Below are 25,242 nucleotides of genomic sequence, written 5' to 3' on the forward strand. Positions count from 1 at the left end.
GACATTGAACTGAACCTGTTTTATACACACACGATCAAATGTTTCAATGCAGGACACGACATAGGCTATATATGGTGCACATTAGTATGATAGTCATGTATTTGCACGTGTTATATAAACGAAATGTATTTATAAATGCTTGAATTAACAAATGACGGGGTAAGCAAACAAACAATCTGCAGCGGTCGTGCGGATTTTGTCGCCATCGTGTGGCGGGAAAGAAACGCGACACGATCCGCCCATTCTAAATATTCATATCGTGATGAAACCATAAGGAAACTATTGGGGAAGTTAGTAGACTACCTGTCTGAGCACACAGGTGTATGACGAGGTAAGAGCAGCGTTTACTTTTCAAGCTCTAAAATGTATGAATTAGCAATGGTTTATTTTCACTTCACGATTTGATTGTAAAGTATTCAATTCGATCACAGGGTCAGAAACAAATGTATAGTGCAATGCTTGTTTGGTTAAAGCGTCTGCCGAATGCATAAATGTAATACAATTAAATGGAAAAATTTACTATAAAAACAATAGGAACAAAATATATGTTTTTGAATGTTATGATCATTTGGATACGATAATGCTTATTTGCTTATTGAATTGAGTCTATATGGAAGCCCGTTTCCGCCAGGGTTGGGAATTTTTTCATAATAATGACTTAGTATCTCATTATAATAACTTAGTATCTCATAATAATGAGAAACTAAGTCAAAATTTCGACTTATTAAGTCATAATAATGACTTAGTATCTCAAAATAATGAGAAACTAAATCGAAATTTCGACTTAGTAAGTCATAATAATTAGTTGGTATCTCTGTAATGAATAAGTCATTATTATGAGATACTAAGTCATCATTATGACTTACTAAGAGGAAATTTCGACTTTGTTACTCATTATGTTTTGATACCTTACTAATTATTCTGAGATACTAAGTCATTATTATGAATTTCGAAATCGAAATTTCGACTTAGTTTCTCAGTATTATGAGATACGAAGTCATTATTACTAATTCAAAAAAAAATCCCAACCCTGGCGGAAACGGGCTTCCATAAATCTGTGTGCTCAGCAGTTTTGGAAAATCTGCAACATCAGAGATGTTGTCTATAGAGAACATATTTTTTTATGCAAAGATCATAGGTCCAAAAATCTGAAGACTTCATCCAGACAATAATAAATCTTTTAAATATTTGTATACTGAGTGTTTTTTAGCTGAAATACAAATGCAAATGAATGTAATTGATTATTAATGAGAAAAGGTGTACATGTATCCCATCAGGAATAATGGCTATAATTTGATATCCTAGTCTCGGGGATGATGGCACTGGATATATGCAATCTACAAACTGCTCTTGCAGTCCTTGCAGCTTTATGTTTATCTGTCAGTGGATATAAAAATGGAAAAGTGGAGAAAGCTTGTGAGAGCATGTTGCCGGAGCATCACAACCATCCTAACACCACTACGAGTCCATACACACTGACTGCTAGTGTCAGTCAATTCAGCCCAGGAGATCAGATCAAAGGTACAGCAGACCACTATAACTCAGTTAACGATTATTGTTGTTTTCAATATATTTGTATTGAATTAAAGTCTAAACAATGTTTCCTTGACTGAATAAATTACTGCAAAACCTTTCCATAGTCACTCTTTCTGGAGACAAGCACTTTCAGGGCTTTCTGATGCAGGCCAGAGGTGCCTCAAGCCCTGGCGGATCAGCTGTTGGCTCATTTACATTGGTTGATCCCAAGATTTCTCAGCTTTTGACATGCAACAACATAGAGGTACACTGTTATGCAAGATATTTGTTAAGACCCTTCAATATACAGTATTATCACAACAAGCCGTGAGTTATATTTACATGTATCTCACCTAGAAAATTGTTTCAATGCATTGCCATACAATGTGTACATTTGATGTATTTGAAAGGGTTCTGCTGTTAGTCATACAAGTGATGCTCAAGAGACAGAAATTCAGGTGATCTGGAATGCACCGCCCGAAGCTCCTCCCACTGTTCAGTTTTTGTAAGTGTGCCTGCTCTGACCCTGTCTCAATAACCGTCTCCCTAATGTGCTCTCTAGATTCATATTGGCTCTTATTAATAAGTGTTTATCAGTTTTTTTATTTTTTATTTAGTGCCACCGTGGTTTCCCACTACAAGACTTTCTGGGTTAAACTTCCTGGTCCAGTCATATCTGAAAAAGGAGTGACTCAGGCCCCACCACAATCTACCACCACTGACGTGTTTACAAACTCAGCAATAACCACCTCTTTACTTCCTAAACCAGTAAGTGCCAAAACCTATCTGGTCCTTAAGTTTCACCACATAATCTGCTAGATGTTGCTATAGAAATGATCATTTATCTTGAACTTCTCTTACAGTTTACCTCGGAGGGATGTGGGAGGTGGAAATCATGTCTCGTTGATCCCGTAGGATGTAACCCATCTGTGGATACAAGCTGCTTCTTCCTTTCTTATTCAACTGTGAGTCAGGCGGTTCTGTTTGAGCTCAGTGGCCCAGCAGAGGGATATGTGTCCTTTGCTCTGTCCAAAGATGAATGGATGGTGAGCATGACAAATGTTGTGCTAAACGTATTTCAGATTTAAAGGTATAGTTCATCTTAAAATATGTCATTCAAAACGGTATGATTTGTAATTTATTTCAGTAGGTTTTGTATGACATGAGGGAAAGTTAATGATCACATACATCTATACTTTTAGGGTGAAGTATACCTTTAAAACCTATACTTGTACTCTATACATTATGAACGGACAGATGGATCAGATTCGTGTCACCAACAATATTTTGATCTGCGCTAGGGAGATGATGATGTATACTTGTGCACAAATGATGGAGGTCATGTTAGCGTGGATGCAGCATACACAACAGGCAGAAGCTATCCAGAGGTGGCATCCAAGGTGAGACATCACTTTAGGATTGTCGTGCTGATTTTGTACATTTTGGCAGTTTTAGTGACATATTGGCAGTCATGTTGAAAGAGAATGCCAATATGTCACAACATCAATTTAAGACCATAAAAACATGAAAGTGTTTAGTTTATAATCAGGATGACATCATGGCCCTCAATGAAGGCCCATCAGTTTTATGTAATGTCATTTATGTCAGTTATGCTTTTCTCACTTCCTCCTGCAGTCTGTGCTGACTGATGTAGGCTGGAGAGTTTCTAACGGGGTGATTCAGTGCCGGTTCTCCAGGGCCATTTACACTCCTCAGGACCTGGATCGCTTCAGTCTAAATCACAGTTATTATCTGTTCCTTGCACATGGCACTGCAGATAATGGTGAGGTTTTCTGTTGCATCAATGATATCTGACAGTATCCAGTATCTCACCCAAAATGACAATTTTGTGATCATTTACTCAACCTTATGTTGTTTCAAGCCCTCATGACTTTCTTCTTTCCATAGCGTACAAAAGGCAAAGTGTTACAACATGAGTCACCATCCTCTTTAATTGCATCCTTTTCCAATTCAAACTTTTATTTCATTTTTGCATTTACTACCCCTTTAAGTACTTATGTGTTTTATGCGTGTAGAATGAAGTTTGACTCTTTCCTTTTAACTGTTTTACTGATTTACAGCATGAATTGTCAGTTGTCTTTCCGGTTGTAATCATACAGTGTCATATTTTCTGCAAGGACTGTGTCCTTGATTCTTGAAACTTGCCTTTCTTTGGCAAATGATTATGCCATACATTCGATTTGCAGCGAGCAACTTTGTTTACAACCTCTTTGCTACCGATTGTGCGATTTCACAGATCCGTAATTCTGACCTTACAAGTGTCTGTGATTACCTTGGCAATCTGTATTCCTTTCCTGTCGTTTATTTTACGACAGCAGGAATGGGTCACTGAGTGCACAAGCTTCCTGATTTTTTTACAAGGAAACAAGCACAAGTACGTTTTCTTAAACACTGATACTAGTAATACTTGGTTGTCAGGTTTTGTGAGCTTTCATGAATGTCATGTGTTTAGAACCAAAAAGTAATCCTTAAATGCACAGTAAGTAGGAAATTACACGGCAAAAGTAGCAATTTTCTTTTTCAGATAACCATAATTATTGTAAATCCTTGTAAACGAGAATGATCTACTGTGTCTGGAGCATTCTACATCCACCAGCCTTGATCTGGACATTTCTCCATCATTTGAGTTGCACCAGCTTTGTATTTTTTTGCGTCGATAAGTTTGATTAAATTCCCTGTGAAATGGAAGTTGAAACAGAATTTCAAATGAGAAAAATAATGGCCGTGGCTTGTTTTTCACTGCAAATAAATTGGATGTATAAAAACAGGCTTTGCATTTTGAGATGGAACTGGCAGCAGACTGACAGTTGAAGGGGAGGAGTTAACAGATGCTCCACCCAAGCCGTCTAATTTACAGCGTTTGAGATGGATAGTCATGGATGCATTTTCAGATTTTAACATTTTCACATGAAATCACATGAACGCTGCAATATTCCATGAAAATTTCACTGGGAAGTTATTCCGGACTTCCTGCATCTAGACAGCAAGATGACACCATCATCAGATCTTAGTTTAACTTTGTTTTGAATGTGAATGTTATTAGTTTATTACAGATATATTTTCTGAATTTAATAAATTAAATGTTATGAAACATTATATTTGTCAAAGCCATAATCACTCTTATTTAATAGATAATCGGCATCCGATTGTGATAGCCCTTACTGTAAAATTGCTTTAAAAGCGACTGCAAAATACATATATTCTGTATGTATTTTGTACAAATACTAGGGGCTAGGTGTTTCTTGTCCTGTCTTGATTTGAGAAATGATGTTAATATGCATGATTTTATGCTTTCTGATCGGTTTTGTTGTCATGTTGATCTTCAGGTATGATCCACAGACACAAGCGACAGCCAATGACATCAACTCATCGTCAGCTCATTACTGGACCTCCCAACATACTGACAGGCTCTCGATCCTCACTGCTCATGAAATCTCATGGTAAGTATTATTATGTATTATGTTTAATGTTGTTATTAGGTTAGTGGTTAAAGAACAAGTAACTAAAAATGTAATTTGTTAAATATATTTGATTTTAAGAGTAAAAAATAAATGTAATGTAAAAAACTTTTTCAAACATGTTAGAGCTGATGGCCTATAGGGCAGTGATCTGATGTGGCGGCACTGTGAATATAGCAACTTATTCCCGACTCAAGGTCCTTTGCCATTCCTCTGTCTTCTCCTTACACACTATTCTGTCCCAAAAAGGCAAAAAAAATACTTTTAAAAATGAGATATGTTAATGATGTTAACATCAACTGTTAGAGTGACATCCAGAGTGACATTTCCCTCTGGATGAAGGACCATCACCTGCAACTGTACCTTGCAAAAACAGAACTGCTTGTAATCCTGTCCGACCCTAAGATCCATCACAACTTCTCCATTCAACTGGGCTCATCAACCATCACATCTTTCAGAACGGCCAGAAACCTGGGAGTGGTGATCGTTGATGAGCTAAACTTCACAGATCTGGTTGCCAGATCCACTCGGTCCTGTAGATTCATCCTCTACAATATCAGGAAGATTAGACCTTTCTTATCCGAGGATGCTACGCAGGTCCTGGTCCAGGCTCTTGTTCTGTCCAGACTGGACTATTGCCATGCGCTACTAGCTGGACTTCCTGCTTGCACTACAAAACCTCTACAGATGATCCAGAATGCAGTGGCAAGAGTGGTCTTCAATGAACCGAAGAGACAAACGTCACTCCTCTTAGCTATGTACACTGTTGTAGGCTTTGTGAGATATGTTTTTATTGCTTTTTGTTGTCTCTTTGTTGTCCTTTTGTTGACCCAATTGCTTCTTCCATTGTTCCTGTAAGTCGCTTTGGATAAAGGCGTCTGCTAAATGACTAAATGTAAATTTAACTGTCTCTGGGAATGTAGGATCCCTAATGCTGATTGGCTGGATGCTAGCAGGAAGCACCGGGTCATTAATGGCTGGCTATTTTAAACCTGATTGGCAAGAAACAACATTATTTGGACAAAAGATATGGTTTCAGGTAGGTATTTTTGCAATGCACATTTTTGCTTCACTTGCAATAAAATATAAAAAAAAAACCTTGAATCACATATGTGACATGTTTTCTTTTTTTATCTCTATATTTTGTTTTGGTTTTGGGTTGTAAAAATGCTCTGTATTTACAGGTGCACCGTGGATTGATGTCTCTTACAGTGTTACTCACAGCTGTGGGCTTCATCTTCCCTTTTGTCTACAGACAAAAATGGAGCTCAGTGAGTAAATGCTGTGCTCTATGGCAATATTGTCCAGACAAGAATTTTGGAATTAAAATGCAATTCATAATAATACATTTATTATAATAATATAATCTATATAATTTAAAAATATCTTGAAATCAGTACCACACTTTCTGTCAATAGGGTGCGGTATTTCTTTCAAGATCAAAGCCAGAGTGGTTTTGTTTCTTTTATTGTAAATTATATTATTTTTAATGTGTGTATTTATTGTTTCTGTGCAGAGAGCAGGTGCTCATCCATACCTAGGCTGCACTGTCATGATTCTTGCTTTTTGTCAGCCTATAATGGCTGCTTTCAGACCACCCCCAGACTCCTCGAGGTATTGCAAATCACATTCATTTCACTGTGAAGACATACTGTATCTGAAAATATAACATTTAAAACAAAATATATCCCAGTATAATCATTTCATTTTCTCAGGAGGTGGATATTTATTTGGTTTCACTGGGGTGTGGGAAATGCAGCTGAAATTATTGCAGGTAGATGTGGCTCTTTTTGCAATATTGCTGTCCTTTTTTTTAAATGAAAGCTTTCTTAGTAGTAATTTCACTGTCAAACATAAACAATGTAAAATGACTTCCTTCTATTCCAGGAGCGTCTATGCTTTCTGGAATACGACAGCAGTCTCTCTTGCTCCCTTATCCATGGACCACGGGAGTGTTGTCTGGTTTTGTTGTTTGGAACATTGTATTAAAGCTAGTGTTACAACTTCATAAGCGTGGTGTAGTTAAAAAAGGTGTGTAGCTCATTGTCTGACTGAAAAGCCTTCGGAAAATGTCTGTGTACATGTTGGACATATACTTTCCTGTAGCTCAGTGGTAAGAGCATTGCGTCAACAATGCAAGGTCGTGGGTTCGATCCCATGGGATTGCAAAAACCTATGTATAAAAATGTATAGGACATTGCAATGGATAAAAGCGTCTGATAAATGCATAAATGTAAACATATATTTAACTTTATGACCAATAGTCTTATTTTACAGTAAATGAACATCCATAAATTTTTACTGACAATACACAGTCTTATCAATGTCTCTGCCCATGAAACAGACATCAATTGCAAGATTTTTCCAACTGAGACTAAAATGAGGAAAATCATGTTTGCGAAAATGATCTGTTTACTAATTTCGTTGTCTCTGCAGGGAGTAAAGATGAAGATGAGACTCCAGTTTTCTCAGATATTTCAGGAAGTGCAAGCTGGGTAAGATCAATCTTGAGACATACAGTATTACTCACGATGGGCTCAAAACCATCTGATTTTTATATTTTAATTTAAAATGTAAAGCCCCTCATCAGGGTCCAAATTAACATGTCAATATCAGGTGAAGTTACATTTAGTAACATTTACAGGTAGGCTACTATAAATAACATTCGTCATAAATATTTACTGTACTGTGGGTTTATCTGTAAACAGTTACTGTATAAGCCTTTTGCTTAGCTTGGAGAGAATAAGATGTGTACTGTATGTAGACATACATTATTGCACTTCATTTCATTAGCTCACATCTGTTTTAAATACTCAGAAAAGCTAAATCTTACTTGTTTTGGTATTTGGGAAGTGTTCATTTTAACTCATGAACATAATTATTATCATACAGTATCTCAATGAAATCCCTTCTCCTTACTTTGACAGGATACCAAGTTTAGAGTTGCTGTACTGGCTCTTTTTGTGCTGGGAAACTCAGTATTCTGTGTCTCACTGCTCAATGCCATAAATCGCATATGAATCATATGGCAACTTTTCAGGACAGAAAGTGGGATGCCTGGAGTCATTTAAACAGCAGGAGAAAATGTCTTGAATTTCAATTTAATGTTTTATTTAAATGTTATAACTCTATTTTGCATTGGCATACTGCAAAAAAAAAAAACATATGTGATGCAACACGAATATTATAAAGTGAAATTCAAACATGTTAAATTAAGTATTTTCACATATGAATAAATGTTCACATTTTTAGCAGGCAGTCAAAGCAACAACAAAAAAAGATTATAGGCTCACAATAATTATGAAACCAGCTACTCATCTTGTAACACTTCTGGGAGCTACATCCAAAATATACTCCAATAATTACATTACATCCAAACTCTATTATGTTAAACATTCTGTACAATTCTATTGCCTGTCTAAAATCGCACTTTTGATCAGATGAAATCAAAGATGGTATTTCTTTTTATAGTTAATTCTTTTATAGTTAAAGAGATGAAAATATTATAACGATCAAGAAATTATTGGTCCATAATCTTTTTAATGCATGTATAGGAATAATGTTCTCAATGTTTGGCTCTTTTGTACATAGTGCAATTTTCTAATAAATTGTGCTTCATGTGCAATAATATAAAAGTATATCCAGGATAACATTCAGAACGAAAATACTATTCACATCTAAATTGTAAAAAGGTTAGCTTTGCATTGGCTAAATTTTTGAATATTTGTAATAGAGGGTATGCGTCAACGTCACTTTTCCACGTGAACACGCCGGGACAAGCCCCCCTTGAGCACTGAGACACGTTCTCCTGAGTGGTAAAACACGCGGTAAAATGGCTGAGGAGAATAGGAGGAACACAGAAACCGGGACTAAAACACGCAATTATTGCTGAAATTACAAGCAGCTGGACTCGACGGTTACTGCTGCTTATGCTTGCGGCTTCACTGCGACTAACAGAGGAAAAAGGTGATCCTGGATACTGAAATGTTGCACAGAATTGCGTTTCCTGATATCATAAGCAGTCATTTTGCTGCATGTATTGCCAGCCAAGAGGTCATGCTCCGACACATGCATTCCCTCTATCACATGCTAATAGATTTCAGGTTCATTGTAGTACTAAATGTTGGACTTTCTATACCTCTATGTGCTTACACTGTTATGGAGTCTTAATTTTTGCTAATGTACTTCATTAAGTCAAATCATTCAGTCTTGTTGCTGATGATTGGCAAAGATACCTGCTTCCCACCTCTGGACCAGTGCACTTTTCCGTCTCACTCGAAGGAAAGGTGACTCAGGGAGCTGAAGGAGAAAGTTTCACCTGTAAAACTGCATGCAGTTTCCAGTTTCAAGGTGAAATGAGCACAGAACAATGAGTTGCCAAAGACATTTGAATGAACAAAAGAAAGATGCATTGGAATGAAATTTACATTAAATGTAAAAATGATCAAATTAATATACATAAAAACACAAACAAACAGAAAAAATTTAACATGTTAAAACTCACTACCATAGTAGGAAAACTGACAATGGTAGTCAAAAGGGTCCCAGTACTGTTTGCTTTCCTACATTCTTCAAAATATCTTATTTTGTGTTCAACAGAACAAAGCAATTTTGCCTACTATGGTAGTCAGTAGTAGCAAAGAACTGTTTCTCACAAATATCTTTCTCTGTGTTCATCAGAACAAAGACATTTATAAAGATTTGGTACAACTTGAGGATGAGTTAATGATGACAGAATTGTCATTTTTGGGTGAACTTTTCCTTTGACCACTATTTGGATGTAATGGATAAAGTAATGTACCTTGTTGTCACATGACAAAGTGGACCGGTCCATTTTGCTTGTCTTTGATGGGGATGAGGGGGATGACTTAGATTTCACATGTGCCTCTCCTGTGAAGTGTCCATCAAAGAACTTTATCATTTACTACTGTAATAAAACAATGACTTTATTATTTCTACATCATTGAAAATATTACCTGGTCTCTCATATGTGAAGTTCTGCAGCTGGCTGGGGGACACAAGGACCGTGTCATATCTTTCCTTTGCATTCAGTTGTGCCCTCTGCCTCTTAAGCTCCTCTTCTCTTTCTTTAACTATCTTGATCTCCTGGTCCACCAGAGACTGCGTGCTATGGGAGCGGAGTTTAAAGAAGGGATTATTATTGAACGTGCTTTCTTGTGTCTCCTGGCACGCAGTGCTCAGACAGAATTCTGAGGCACTTCGGATGATGAGATTCGACGTCTCCAGAATAATGACGTTGTTTGTGTCTGAAGGCCATTCTTGGAAACCGCTCGTCCCTGGAGAGAGCAGACCACCCTTCCCTCTATTCCGTGAGCTTGTGGGATAGGAATCCGGCTCGAGTATTATGACGTTATTGGCTGTCATTTCGTGGTATGTGGGACTTCTTACAGACGAATGAGTTGTCGCACTAGAAGATCTCTGGGACCTGCATCTGTCCTCTGGTGTGTTGAACATCCTTCCTCTTTCTCCAGGTTCTGATCTGCTGTGCGGAAGACCGCCAGGTCTGGTGCCGGCAGAGGCATTTGCCTTTGCTCTCTCGTGTCTGAAATTCTCTTCTCTCTCCAGCGCTTCACGGATCTCCCTCTCCACTGGGTTCTCCGGCTCATCGTAAGGGGACCTATAGCTTGTGTCGTCCAAACCAGAGTCCTCAGAACAGGGGCTAAACTGAGTGTACTGGTAATCACCCAGGCCAAGACTGTCCGTGTCGTGGTCTTTTCTTGGGCGGTCGATGTTGCGCACGGGTGTGTACATGAAGCTGTGACCACTCTGGCAAGACCCGTGTCTCACCATTGGCCGGTGCACCTGACCCTTGGTTTGCTCCTCTATCTTTTGCCATTGCCTGCGAGCCACCCTGAAATCCAAATGCTCCGTGCTGACGTTCTCGCTTTTTATTTCCTGAACCACGCAGAAGTCTTGTGGCAACTTTTTGTCTAGTTCTGACGTTGAACAAGACAGGCGCTGGAGGTTGTGCATTGAGCTCTTTTCAAGCTCTCCTTCATCCTCTGGAATCTTGGTCAGACTGCAGTGATGGGCAGAGGAATTTAACGAAATATCTTGAAGCTCGCATTCGGTGGGATAGTCGGGTTGCTCTAAAATATCACTTTCACTGATGGTTATGTCCATGACTGTTTCTTCACTTTCAGCAGTGCTTTCGGTCACTGCATCGTCCTCCTGTCTCGCTTGGTCTTCTGGGTATAAATCGGGTTCAGCTACTCCCAACAGATCGCAATTTTCTTCAGTTTCTTCTTTGTCAACAGTTGATGGAGCTGGGGATCTACAGGATTCCTCCAGATCGCTGTCTGATGAAATAATAGCCATCTCAACATGCACACAATCGCTGAGGTCATCCCGTTCTGTATCCTGACATGATTCATCTGGGACTTCAGAAATCGTAAGCTCGTTCATTTGCTCCTCCAACACTGATTCATGTACATCCACCTCTTCCTGGGGTTCACTGTGTTGTTCCTCCTGCACATTCTTACTAATGTTAACGTCTGTTTCTTTCTCCGGTTGGTCATTTAGATGAGAGCTTTCGTAAATCTCAGAGGCCAATGATTCTCTACAATCTGACTGCTCTTCTTCTTTGACCTTGACCGAAATGCCTTCTTGTGAGTCTATGCTCTCATCAGATTCACCTGAGCCCTCACATTCATCTATGCCTTTGCTTTCTTGCCCGTCCATTTCTTCTTCCGAGTTGCTCTTTGTGGTCTCCAGGTCCTCTGAGAAATATGTTTCAAAACATTCTTTCTCTTCCTCCTGCTCACTTAACCGGCTTTTCTGGTCGTCTGTACACCCGGGATCCATTTTACAGTCTGTTATATCAGCCATTTCTGAAAGCTGGCTGGTCTCCATGGTTACCGCTTCAGAGAGGTATTCCTGCTCTTGTTGTTGCTGATTTACAGAGCTGCTTTGGCCTTCATTTAGTTCATTTCCATTTGACTGTCTCACACCAGCTGTTGCTCTCTATAAAAGTTAGTTAAAAAAAGAGCGTTTTAGAAACAAAGTAACCCAACACCGAGAAACTGGAAGCATGTAATATAATAGACCTCAGTGACTCAGTGCTGTTTTAAATGGTTCAGATGCATTTCATAAATTTGAAATCAAGCTTAAGTATGTAGGAGCAGGAACAGTTTCCAACAAAAATTGTACTGCCACTTTATTTAATCAAGCTATTCAAGCATTCATTCCGTGAGACGTGAGAGGTGGGTGGACGTCTTTGAAACCAACTCACCATGAGATGTGATTTCTAACAGAGCATTATGAAAGAATGCTGAAAATCCGCATTTTGTGCTTGGAGCTTTCAGAAAATGAAGTATTCCTAATTTGAAATCCTATGTCGAACAAGTTCCATTTTATAAAATCTTTAAAACAATGAGAAGGTTATGAAGGACTATTTATAGTCGTAATAAACGCATTTTTACTTTTATTTTTAAACGCTAAAAATATGAATGCATGCACTTATAAAATCAAAAACTAGCTACAAAATTGTGTACAATGAATTGTTCTCTCCACATGCTTTTATATCTAGGCTGACTAAATTCCAGTCTCCTCATGATCCATTTTTAGTTGGTCATTCCCTTTACTCTATCAAACTCTATCTAACTATCACTCCTAAAACTCAGTGGAATTTATATGGATGAGCATAATGCCAGTTTATATGACACTGACATAGTAATCATAATTTATTGGCAAGATATCATTTCGAGGGTTTAAGGTGGTTGCCTGGCAACATGTATTTCCTAAAACGGCCTGTCTTATTTATTGTAAAATGTGAGCTGCTCTACATAAGAAACGTAAATGCTTCATAGGCTCCAATGCTGTGGAGGTTTATTATGGCTATCAGCCAGAGTGTATAAGTAAGAGAGAATCAAACAAATCTATTGTTCACATCGAATGGACAGGCTGTCCTTTTAGACATGTCTGCAGCTGATGTCCATTCACCCTAAAGCTACCCCCTCTGATTTGGAAAATAGCCTACATGATGTCTGAACACCACATCCACCTTGTCAGAGGTGCAACAGTGACGTCATCAACCATTATCCAATAACCGAGACTGTAGCATTAAGTCAAAGTTCTCGTTGGCAAATGGCGCAGCGTTAATCCAGACTGTAATAACACAATTTTAATATAATATAATTCAAAATAATCTGTTTGGATACAAAACTGGACGATGCAGCTTAAATGTTACATTATTAGTTGTTCTGAGTAATTCATTTAATCTGTGTAATTATGTACCATGTCTGTGCAATGTTAAGGATGCAAATGAATGACATATGAAGGAAAATTCGGATGGGTACATTGCAGCATCATTTTGCATACGCTGTACACTCAGCCAGCCGCGACTGAAGCACAAATGCATCACACTGAATTTCTGCAGCATTACTTCTTCGTGCTTTGCGCATGCAGAAAGGGATGCAACAGATGCACAAGCTTCAAAATTTGGATACCTACCAGCAGCTTTAAAAAGAGGAGCCAAACGGATATCATCTCCAACCTACCGCAATGCACACATGCCTGAATAAGTTGGACAGATAACGCGAGTAACCAAATAGCGACGCGTCGCGAGTAATTCATATGGTTGAAGTCGAGTGGGGATGGAGTTCGCGACAAATTCCTGTTCGATCCGTCAGCGATTGTCAAATGTGAAACAGAGCAGATGGAGAAGATATTGGCAGAAGCGGCCCCGCCAACACTGAGCCGCAGACTCTCTTTCCCTCTGGCGCCCACACTTTGTGAGGCAACTATTGAGCGCGTGCTTTTGCCTACGCAATTTCAACCATGCAGTCCGTATTCTAACCGAGGTCGTGTCATTTTTTTATTTCTAGGGCTAATTGATGCTCTTTTAAGGACAAATGTAAAGAAGAAATCTCTTCTTTACTTTTAAATCCTCTGAGGGTTTAGTTTAAACTCTGTGGTGGCTTATGGACAAAACAGCAGCAAACCACCAGATTTTAGGGTTGACACACCACTACATTGAAGTTAATAAAAACTACTATTTCCATTTAAAATACCTGTTTCTGTGCACAAAACTCATAACCCGTGAACCTCTTAACCAATTCCATCAACTGTGAAGTTTTAGGAATAATCCAGAAAACTAGGACCTCATTCTGTGTCTGCCACATCCAAATGTTTACATGCATCTCTCTGGTAAAATAGCATATTGTTATTTGTTTTATTTATTGAGGCATGCATTCCTGAATATACAGTTCATAAGAGCTTGAAATGTATAATTTAAAGAGACTGTTGCTTGTATACTGGCTCAAGCTCTGCATTTTTATAGCTGCCATCCCACACACATGAAAAACAGCATGATCAAACACCATCTAACTGATCACTTTAACTCTTTAACTTTTAATGTTTACATTTGCCCTTTGTTAAAATGTCTATTTCATAATCAATCATGGAAAAGCTCAAAACATACTTACACTCAGTGATGGAGCTTTGAGTTTGGCTTAGCAGTGGAGGTCTCCTTCCTTCTTGTGAGTGCATGTATGTGTGTGTTAGTGTGTGTGCGTGTGAACGTGTATGCCAGGAGCTACAGTTCTGATTGAATGCGTGGGACTCTACCAATGGCAGCAAAGTAATTCCACTGACTGGCATGACAAGCTTACTCTCTGAAATACGCAAGGAAAAGGGAATATATCAAAAAATTCACTTGCACACAACTGCCTCGCTGGTCTGATAAAAAAACCTCACACCAGGAGCCATGTTATCACACAGGTTGCTGTAAACGTATAGAGACACGGTGCAATAAAAGGATCAGATTTAGTAGTTTAATATTTATTATTTGCTTACTGCTATTATGTTCTTACTTTCCCATACAGCATGACCAAAAGCAATGTTTTAAGGTGTTTGATCACCAACAAATATGTTTGTCAAATATTCTTGGTGCCTTATATTTTTGTTAATAAAGAACTATTTGAGCCAAATAAACAGAAGACACAAGAAAACAGAACATAAGAGCTCACAAAGAAGACCAAATACACGTTTAAACCATGTACAAAGCCAATGTCATTTTCACTTTAAGTTAGTGTCTTTTGAACATCTGTGATTGTGATATATGTCTAAAATTTCTTATATATCTTACAATCACAAATAGCCCAATCATGTATCATACATTTGTGAACAATTATTCTTTGTATTTCAAACATTATTTTGCTATAGCACACAAGTGAACACAGTAAAATCGATTTTGCTGTGAACAATTTCATTACAAATATGTTTTGCTCTGCATGTCTGTATCCTGAATTATCTTTGCTAATATGTTAATTTAGGTTAAATCATACAAGATTCCTAGAGTTTCCAGAGTGTGAGTTCCAGCGATTGTGCATGTTGGATACTATACAGTTTGGCCCAGTTTCTTCATCCTTACGTGTAGTGCTGTAGAGAGGATAAGAGAACATCCAATTGATTTAGTTCAGTTCTATCCTCCCAAACAAACAAAAGTCAATGGATAACAATACAGACATTCTGATGCACATCTGGTCCATTATCACTGCCCATGGCAATTCCGACAGATACATCTCTACTGTGAGGACTGGCTCATCTTTCTGTGCATGGGCACTTTTAGAAAAATGGTAATCTTACAACCATAAGATATTTGTCCTAAAATACAAACTATCCCCATTTATTTAATCCACAAGATTGATTATGTAAGAGTATTTGAACCACACCGTGCCCTTATAAAAGCTTCTTAAGGTTGGAAGACATGCGCATTAAATGATCTGCCCACCATCGAGATCTCTCTCTCTCTGTGTACTGCTTGAGCATGTGCATGTTTTCTAGAGATTTATCTGTCTTTCTGTATGTTTATCTGTATTAAAATATAAATAATATACATTTATTATCCTATTTATTTATAACAATATTACATCTATCATATTAAAAACAAGACTCGTTCGAGATCAGGTTTATTACATATAAATGAATTGTCGTCACTTTTCTCATTTCCAAACCACACTCACAAAGTCAAAGCAGCACAGAAGCATAAGAAAAGAAGAGTATGACAGAAAATAACAATTAACCATGAAAGCAAGATGACAGTTTATATGTCATGGCAGATGGCATGCTGTCATGCCAATCACTACAAGAGGCAAAAGAACAGAGCGGAAATTAACATATGTAAAATAAAGAAATATCAAGTTTTGGCAGGTGAATCTATAACGTAGAGTGATTGCAACTTTTGCAAGAGCTGTGAATTTCCACCCTTCCACCACTGGAGGGAGATAAAGCTCTAAAGCGATACAGAGAAGATGACAGCTCTGTTCCAAACCTGGTAAGCACACAGACTATACATTCTTTTTATAAATATTTTTCAGCATTAAATTCAATAAAATCATATTTTTCTTGTTTATTCCAATATCTTGTTTTTTTTCAGTGAGCCCACTGAAATGCATTATAAGATCACATGGCCTCCTTTATTGAAAATCTATTTGAATTTGGCCATAATAAAGCGTATCCTCAAATACCGCCAACACAGGCTGCTTGATAGGTTTGTAAAAGAGCAAACCTGTTACTACGACACACTGAAAAATGAGCAGTAGTAGAAGCAGATAGTAACAATGTTAGTTAAGACACTGACGAACTGAAAAAAGAATTACATGCAGAGTGATGGAAGCCTTTAAGATGAGAAGCTGCACCATAAAGTGTTAGTGACAGAGCGGATGTGCCACATGCTACATAAGCACACAGCAGTGCTTCTGTGTCCCATTGACCTTTCTGAACTTTCTGGTACCTGTAGCTGACGGGTTCTCTGTGCCATCTCCCTTCCAACCGTCCCCCTGTCCTACAGCCCGGTAGGTGCAGGCATTGTTGACGTTGGTGTTCTGATTGGTGTGAAAACCCTTGCTTGTGTCATCTTCACCTTCTCCAATAATCACCAGCTCTGCCCGGACGGAGCCTTCATAGTCCTGGCTGTCCTCCTCTGCATTCTGGTAACCCATGAAGATCATAGTGATGGGTTCATCCGATGGCAGGGCGTTCAGGATGCTGAGCTTGGAGTCCTCAGAGCATGCTGAGTCGGGCCTGTGGTTTTTGATGTCAGAATTCAGGTTTCCTCTTTGGTTCTCTCTCGGGTCGCTATGCTGTCCAAATGCATGTGTTTCCTTTCTATTTAGGCCTAACTCATGACTGTAGCTGTTGTGAAAATACTCTTCTGATCTTTCATTGTAATTGGGCATGGGCAAGAGAGGAACTCTATGGTCCTCTGGGTAATGTACGCTGTCGCTGTACATGAGCTCAGGCCACGCAGACAGGTCTACACTGTAAGGATCCTGACATCCATTGGATTGGTGGCTCTCTCTATGTGGCTGACAAGGGGATGACTGTAGTTCGTGGGAAAGGCTGTAGGGATGTGACGCTTCCGCCTCCACTCGATTGGACCTCTTCTTTTTTTCAGAGGCCTGTCTGATGAGTTCCTCCACCTCCACAGGACTGAGTTCGTCCACTCCGTTTGCACCAGGCTGGCTGCCGTCTGTGCGCAGGGCATAGACGGTTTTCCGGCCATCGTCATAGACCTTGATGCCCCTCTGCTGAAGCTCTTGTGGAGAAATGGTGGAAGTGGATATGACTTGGGTCTCACCCGTGCGCAGGTCCTTCTGAACATTAATTTCCATGGCTAACAAAGCTGCAAAGGACAAATGGAATGGACACATGGAATGGAATGTCTAATATGTTCAGAATAGTGTGTAAAATTAAATGGAGCGTCTTCTGTCATAATGTATATTTGTAAATATAATGTATATATATAAATATGTTTCAGTTTACCAGGTTTGGCTTGGTCCGTTTTGGCTTCTGCATGCAGGTCTAGTTTCTTCTTCTGATTTGATAATGGTGTTTTGGGCTTTAGTATATTTGGAAATGTCGAATCAATATGGATTGGCTCTACAAAAAATAGGTTATTAATGACAGTGCATTTCACAATTTATCATATCACTAATAAACTAAACAGACCACTTTAAAACTGTTTTTACATAAAGCTCAACAGACCAAGGTTAATTTAACTGCTCAATTGACCCCTTTACCTCAAAAATACACTGGTTATTATGACTGTGATATAGATTTTGTTTTACCTGATATGAATTCTGCATTCACTGCCTGTGAAGACAGAAACATGTCCTAAAGTTTGTCATTCCGATCTGTGATATGTAAGGGATCATGTACAGCCAGATGGTTTTTAAACCAGCTGAATAAACATTATCCCACTTATTACAAAGCTACTTGAAACATGAGTAAATAATTGTAAACAATTTGAAATATTTAAAGGGCCAGTTCACCCAAAAACGATTTTTTTGTCATGATGATTTTACTCACCCTCAAACCTGTAAACAGTTCTTTGTTCTAATGAAAACAGAGAAAGATGTTTGAAATAATTTTAGAAACTGACATTTTTGACTACCATAGTAGAATCGGTCTGTTTAACACACAAAACAAATATTTTGAGGAATATAGGAAAAAGTTCTGGGGCACCATTGACAACCGTTTTTATTTGTCCAACTATGGAAGTCAGTAATGCCCAAGAGGGGTCAGTTGCTAATATTTTTCCAAATATCTTTCCTTGTGTTCAACCGGACAAAGAAATAGATGCAGGTATGGAACTAGAGAGTGAGTAATTCTTTACAGACTTTTCATTTTTGGGTGAACTGTTCATTTAAACAAATTGATTTGAATTATTTTATTAGCTCATCTGTAACAAATATAAACCTTCAGTGAGAACAAAAGCGGCTAACAGCTTTCAGCCAAGTCACAAAGTTGAACATGCACTAATAGTTTGTACATATAATCTTATTAGTGGTGGGCCGTTAACGGCGTTAACGCCGTTAACGCAGTGAGACTCTTATCGCGCGATAAAAAAAATGTCGCCGTTAATCTATTCTCAAAGTTGGGTTGGGAGCTGGGTCTATACTACGCAAGCTCTGATGACTTTCACCTTGATATTTTAGCGCGGATGTATACCAGTTTAACTGCACTGTACGGGGCGAGAACGAGATTTTTCAACTCGCGTGATTCGCGTCATTCGCGGAAGCAGAAGCCGCCTCATCATCTCATAACCAGGGCTTCATTCGCGCGATTCGCGCAGCAAGTAGGTCTATTGGCTCTTTGCATTAACATATAAATCACTCGCGCTTGAGGCGCCATTCGCGTTTGGTCTGAACACAACATAACGTTACTGTGAAATTACCGCATCAAACGTGACGTGCTAACATGGATGCAGCTATGAAGCCGCCGGGTTTGCTTCAGGGAATATTAATTTTTAAGAAGCTTCCCAATAGAAACATCGACAAGACTAAGGTTGTTTGCACCTTGTGCAATGTGGAATTGGTTTAAAAAAACACTTTCTCTCAACAGGTAGTGGTCTAGCTTTAGTTGAAACCAGTAACTTTGTATTGAGATCTAATGTATTATGGCTCCTGTATGACATATCGCTTGTTGCTCCCTAACTCTTTGTAAGTCGCTTTAGATAAAAGCGTCTGCTAAATGACTAAATGTAGATGTACTGTAGGAGCTCTTCCAGTCTCAAGTACCACCTAAACGCAAATCATCTCTTAGCTAATGCGGAAGTAAACACAAGTTCATCTTATTGAACATAATTTAATTTTCATCACCAATTATCATAGTAGAACAGCTTTCTCAAGCAGTTTGTGATGCATTTTGGAAACAGGAGATGAGCCCCTGGTCTAATGCGCCACCTGGCTTGAGAAACCCGTTCTCAAAGACTTACTTTTAGTCATTATTTGGGTAGCACACATATTCTGAATGCCTTCGGCAGAATTCAAATGAGCCATTTTAATCTAGATTAATCTAGATTAATTTTGGAATTAATCTAGATTAATCTAGATTAAAAAAATTAATCTATGCCCACCACTAAATCTTATATATGTTATTATTTATGCATATTAATATGTCCCACTGCATTCCATAATTGTATATCTTAATACTCATCTTTAATCATTAAAAAAGCATTTGTAGGCTATATAAAAAAGTCATAGTCAGTCATAAAAGTTGCTTCATGACATAAAATGACACCTTTGTTTCATTCAGTATACGGAAATTCATAAATCTGCAAATTAACTGTTTCAAACGGCATTTTTAAACTGTCTTTGGTAAACTTCAGTTTTATGGGGAAACTAAAATGATAATTTTAACATTAAAACTTGATTTTCACCACGGGGGGACTTTAAAATATTTGTATTTGTATTTAAGTGCACAGATAAAGATGACTCGCAGTACCTGGATGAGCCTGTTTTATCAGTAGTTAAAATCAGAAAATGAAATTTCAGAATGTCACGACTTGACTTGACCAGTTGTGTAATAATTTTTTGTACATAACTTTGAGAACATATAATAAAATAATTGTATCTTCTCTTAAGCACAGTACCTTGATTATTTCCTCTGCAGACTTTTCAATGGCTTTTAGCCTCTTTAGAATCAGCCCCTCGTTCGTTGATATATTAATTTCTTCTCTTTCCAATGCTTCAATCTCCTTCTCTATTCTACAGGACAGAGAATGTGATAAAATATGGTTAAAAAGTGACTCCCTAAATCTGCCACTTTTATGTATGGTCGGATACACCCAGAGGAGTTTCCCCTGGCACACACATAAACACACACACACACACACATTGAGACTGGCCTTTCTTTACAGGTCAGTTTTATACAAGTGTGCCATCTCTGACAAAGCAGCTGTCACTCTCTTTAAACTCTTTTACATGACACAAACCCTGAATGTGCAAGCAAATCTCTCACTACTACCAGACTTGCTACACCCAGTATGCTACAGCAGCAATACTGTATCAAATATATGATGAAAATGTATTTCATGTGTGGAAATATTTTTGCCTGGGTGTGACCTGTGCACATAGCAGCCATTCAAGGACATCCTTTTTTAGAATTCCTCTCTGACCTCATTGAAACCACAAGGCTAGCCAGTTACAAAGCATTGCACCCTTCTTGCCTCATCTGCAGTTTTATTGGTTGAAGATGTCATAAGGGCGCCACAGGGCAAATGACATTAGTTAAAAAAGGTCTAAATTAACAATATGAAGTTTAATGGGATTGAACTCTTATGGGATTTAAAAGCTCATAATACTTGATCTACCATGATAATGGAAAAACTCAAATGGACAAAAAGTAAAATAGTACAACATTAATGAAGCTTTTAAAATGTACCAAAACATCTCACCTATGTATGTTTCTCTTAAGGACTTTGGTTTGTTGTGCATCATCAAGAGCTTTCTGTGTTTCCTGTGTATTATTACTGTTCACCCCATCCAAGAGCCACAGATCTCTCATGGACCTTTTCTGTAAAAGACATAGAAAGATATTCACATCCAACTCATAGTAATGCTGATGTAATCAGATTTACAAATAAAAAGTGGAAATATACTTAATCATACTTTGACATGCTGAAGCTTAAGTTTCTCTCTGTCAATCTCAAGTCGTTTCTGGCCAATTTCCTCCTGGATTTTTCTCTTATTCTGTGGACAAATCATTAAAATAGTACACTTAAGACTAAACATATGCTAATGTTCTGTTCATTTGAGTTTTGTATTGTGATAATGACTGCCTGACTGTACATTATCATACTCATCATTACACATCCATTTAACAAATAAATGATTTTGTAATATTAATGAGAGAAACAAAACACACAGTCATTTATACAGAATATCATTATGTAAATATATTGAATAATCAAATCTAAATATTCAGATATAGGCAGTGTAAGTCTGTCTTACTGTTATGGCTTGAAGACGCTCCTTTAACAATTCTGCCTCCTCCATCCTGCTTCTACAGAATAAAAAAAGAAACTTAAACAACTACAAGAAGCCCCTGCCACCCACATTGGTGGAGATAAAAACAGCCATAATTTGCTACCTGTGAGATACAACAAACATGTCACAAAATTCTTTTGGGGGAAATGGCAACGCTAAAATTTACTGTAGCATATTATCCATTCATCATCACCACACTTTTAGCTTTCTAAGGATCATTGCCATCCTATGAATAGCAGCAGTTGTAAAATAGTCTCTGATGCACCAGAAATAATCTGCTTGACAGGACGCGGTTGATGTCTTGTGTCTGGGTTGGTGACATCCGGTGACACTGGTGGGTTTCTTAGACATCCAAGAAAGGCCTGGAGGAATAACCTTCCCCCTCGGAGTAGCATCAAGCTTCATTCAACCAATTAAATATGTGTTATAATAGGGCAAGTGTTACTGTTTGCTGTTATTTTAAAATCAAATAACCAGAATCATAGCATCTGATAGCACAAGGTCAAATCTTTGAGGGATTTTAATTTACTTTATCTATATCTGTATCTACTGTATATCTATAATTATTTTTAGATAAACACACTTAATATTAAAAATACATTTTTGATAACCACTAAAGTTACCCACAAGGTAACGATTTAAAACTGACCATTATACTGTAATAGTGACAGCACAGTTTAAGTTTGGGTTCTAAGACACATGCTGCTCCTTTTTCCAGGAAATATGACACTGACTCCAGACTTCCTGTCTCTGTCCATGCTTCATACATACAGTACAGAGTATCCAGTGCTGACTCAACTACACTCTGCTCATCTGCTGCACATATCACTGCCCTGGACTTAACTAAAGAATAGGAAAGCCTGACATTCATGTTAAACTTTTACTTTGAAATGCAATTCTGAAACATGTATTTGTAATAGAAAAAATGCTAACTTTATGATAATTTATGATAATCTACCACCTGCTTAGTTCTATAAGGAAAATGATTATAAGATGTAGTGTAATTAAAGTTAATATTTCATGATTAAATGTTTTCGGATAAAAAAAGTTATTTGATTTCTAATAGCTTTTTTAAAAACTCTGAACACTGCTTTATTTTTAACCCAGCATTTGGTTAAAATGGGACAAACCTAATCGTTGGTTTAAATTAACAATGAACCAACAATGGGTTAGGTTTGTCCCATTTTGTCTCTTTTTATATCTCTGTTAAATGAGTTTGTGCAGCCCAACGGGATGAGTAACTCTAGATAAATTATACTTATACTTATACTTATACTCTAGAATTCCACTAGACTCAGGCACAACCTTAAAATAGCAAGGCCACCTAAAGGTAAACTGCCTGATGAGTCCGAGAGTAACTGGCAAACCTTTTTTTGTGCCACCTGTCACTATAAAGCGACAACACTACCACATTTCGAATGAGTGGAAGTGGGCATGCTGTCAAAATGATAACAAATGTTCTTTAAGAATCGGCTAAAAACACATCTCATCCGTCTGCACTTGACTGATCATTTCTGATTTCTATATCTTTTCTATAATATATAAAAAAATATAAAAGCTAATATTAATATTTAAGCTTGATAAACTAAACTTAGCTCTGTACAGTAGGCTTTGTGAGACATGTTTTTATTGCTATTTTGCTTTTTGAGGTCCTAATGTTTGACCCAATTGGATAAAAGCGTCTGCTAAATGACTAAATGTAAATGTATGTAAAAACACCATGCACAAATCCAAGTATTTCTAACAATGTGGTGAGAAACTCAAAATAATCCATGCAAAATGTTTACATTTGTGTGCAAAAAGGCACAAATTGGTTGCTTATGAATTATGCCTAAATGTAAACTTCAATTAAATATGATTTTAAATTGTCCATAAGTAAACAGCTCCGATTCAAAACCAACGATTCTTTTGTCATACATTTTTTTCAAGCAAAATTTTGCAGATCATTCCTGAACATGGTCAATTTCCCTGTCAGTTTTGGTTGAGAGGAAGTTTCATTCTAATCTCCTTTAATCTGATCACCAATGAGTTAAGATGTAAATCTCGTGCGGCATCTGCTCCCATAACAATATCCCGCCTGGACAAACATCTCGTTGCGCATACATGCATTTAAATCAAATCAATAGATACATAGAAGATCTACACCAAAAACTTTTTGGAAGCACTGTGGGCGAATTTGCTTTTTTTATTATAAAATTATAAAGGTTAAAATGTAAAAGACTAGACATCGGACTTGTCAAAAAAGTGTAATTTAGGTAGTCTATCTCACAAGATTACAAAGTGCCGTTGTGTTCAATCTATACAAGGAATTCCAACATCTACACGTTTGTAGCATTACAGTAAGAACAATTGCCAGATCATCCAAAAACCCCGAGTTAAAATACTTTATAAAAGGATCACATTGAGCATACAATTATGTTTTTGTATCCTCAACAAGATTAGTAAAATAAAGAGAACAAACTTACCGGTGTGGTAAACAATAACGGATATCCTAAAGGGTTCAGGCGCAGACGATCTCCAAGACGGCGCTACTTTATGATAACGGCGCGCGCAGGTGCTATAGGCATGATTGACAGGTCTCCGCTCAACCAATGAAATGCCAGGGAGCTTCCTCGAGCGGCAACAAGTGTCAGATATTGAGTTGTTCGGTCGCTACAGTTTCATCAAGCTGTGAATATTTGAAATAAATGACAACAGTTGCAAACGCACAGATATGACACATGCCCTTATAGGCTTATAGGGTACCAGTCAAGGCATGCGTGCTCGTGTCAGTGTGTGTGCTCGTGTGTTTTCAGCTTGGCTGCATACAAGTTCTGGAACATTCATGGAGAATATGAAAAAACGACATAAAAAGAGTTTATTTTAAAATGTTTTAAAAGCTTTTACAGACATAATTATCATACAACAGTAATAAAGGCTATTAGATGCTCATAGCCTTCATTCAATTTATGAAAAAATGTTGTAAGGATAGTTTCGAGAAGACAAAAACACAAATCATTTGGACATGAAGCAACTCACAAGCTGCAGTCAAGTGTCAAACATTCCTACATGCCTGTTTATTCACATTGGCTGTAAAAAATGAGACCCACGCCAGGACGGGACATTCCTATTGCTGCCTCTAATGAAGCAAATAAAAATGCAGAGACTTCCAACTCACTCTAGATACAGTTTTTGGGTCAGTATTTAAATCAATATCTAAAATATAATTTGGTAGTCTGATATAAATATTTCTGTAGTTGTTTAAGGCTACATAGGAGTGATGAAAAGATCAGGTCCCATACTTCTGCAATTTATAAATCTACATTTAATCATCTGATCGACTAAAACGAAGTAAAAACGTTTGTATCTAGTGACTTAATTGTAGTCTTTGGGTGTTTTGTTTAAGAGATTTTGTAAATATCACTAGGCAGTAGCATCTGCCATACTTTCTGTTTCCCGATCAAATTACATGTTTA

General features: G+C 37.7%; 3 protein-coding genes across 8 annotated transcripts; 1 reads left to right on the plus strand and 2 right to left on the minus strand.

The window, feature by feature from the left end:
- Nucleotides 1-71: 71 nt before the first annotated feature.
- On the plus strand, nucleotides 72-8,206 carry frrs1a (ferric-chelate reductase 1a). Its single transcript, XM_056741450.1, has 16 exons — nucleotides 72-331; nucleotides 1,306-1,521; nucleotides 1,641-1,780; nucleotides 1,926-2,020; nucleotides 2,133-2,283; nucleotides 2,379-2,561; nucleotides 2,817-2,915; nucleotides 3,151-3,298; nucleotides 4,863-4,976; nucleotides 5,918-6,033; nucleotides 6,179-6,265; nucleotides 6,511-6,608; nucleotides 6,710-6,768; nucleotides 6,882-7,025; nucleotides 7,431-7,489; nucleotides 7,922-8,206. Exons 2-16 carry the CDS (start codon nucleotides 1,314-1,316, stop codon nucleotides 8,012-8,014), a joined length of 1,794 nt encoding a protein of 597 aa, XP_056597428.1. The 5' UTR covers nucleotides 72-331; nucleotides 1,306-1,313; the 3' UTR covers nucleotides 8,015-8,206.
- Nucleotides 8,080-14,490, minus strand: si:ch211-153l6.6 (uncharacterized). 4 transcript variants are annotated; one of them, XM_056743592.1, is made up of 5 exons: nucleotides 14,441-14,479; nucleotides 13,467-13,509; nucleotides 9,971-11,978; nucleotides 9,796-9,884; nucleotides 8,080-9,293 (listed from the first exon to the last, which is right to left on the minus strand). In XM_056743592.1, exons 2-5 carry the CDS (start codon nucleotides 13,500-13,502, stop codon nucleotides 9,198-9,200), a joined length of 2,229 nt encoding a protein of 742 aa, XP_056599570.1. In that variant the 5' UTR covers nucleotides 13,503-13,509; nucleotides 14,441-14,479; the 3' UTR covers nucleotides 8,080-9,197. The 4 variants fall into 4 exon arrangements, with proteins under 4 accessions (XP_056599570.1, XP_056599572.1, XP_056599569.1 ...); XM_056743594.1 differs by lacking the exon at nucleotides 13,467-13,509 and having other exon boundaries at nucleotides 14,441-14,490; XM_056743591.1 differs by lacking the exon at nucleotides 14,441-14,479 and having other exon boundaries at nucleotides 8,080-9,320; nucleotides 13,467-13,914.
- Nucleotides 14,491-15,259: 769 nt separating this feature from the next.
- palmda (palmdelphin a) lies at nucleotides 15,260-24,347 on the minus strand. 3 transcript variants are annotated; one of them, XM_056744157.1, is made up of 9 exons: nucleotides 24,253-24,347; nucleotides 21,752-21,803; nucleotides 21,410-21,490; nucleotides 21,196-21,314; nucleotides 20,392-20,506; nucleotides 18,086-18,110; nucleotides 17,781-17,897; nucleotides 16,750-17,640; nucleotides 15,260-15,395 (listed from the first exon to the last, which is right to left on the minus strand). In XM_056744157.1, exons 2-9 carry the CDS (start codon nucleotides 21,794-21,796, stop codon nucleotides 15,355-15,357), a joined length of 1,434 nt encoding a protein of 477 aa, XP_056600135.1. In that variant the 5' UTR covers nucleotides 21,797-21,803; nucleotides 24,253-24,347; the 3' UTR covers nucleotides 15,260-15,354. The 3 variants fall into 3 exon arrangements, with proteins under 3 accessions (XP_056600135.1, XP_056600133.1, XP_056600134.1); XM_056744155.1 differs by lacking the exon at nucleotides 15,260-15,395 and having other exon boundaries at nucleotides 16,689-17,640; XM_056744156.1 differs by lacking the exons at nucleotides 15,260-15,395; nucleotides 24,253-24,347 and having other exon boundaries at nucleotides 16,689-17,640; nucleotides 21,752-21,873.
- Nucleotides 24,348-25,242: the final 895 nt, after the last annotated feature.

The sequence above is a fragment of the Triplophysa dalaica genome, chromosome 3 (assembly GCF_015846415.1).
Source record: "Triplophysa dalaica isolate WHDGS20190420 chromosome 3, ASM1584641v1, whole genome shotgun sequence".
Taxonomy (NCBI): Eukaryota; Metazoa; Chordata; class Actinopteri; order Cypriniformes; family Nemacheilidae; genus Triplophysa; species Triplophysa dalaica.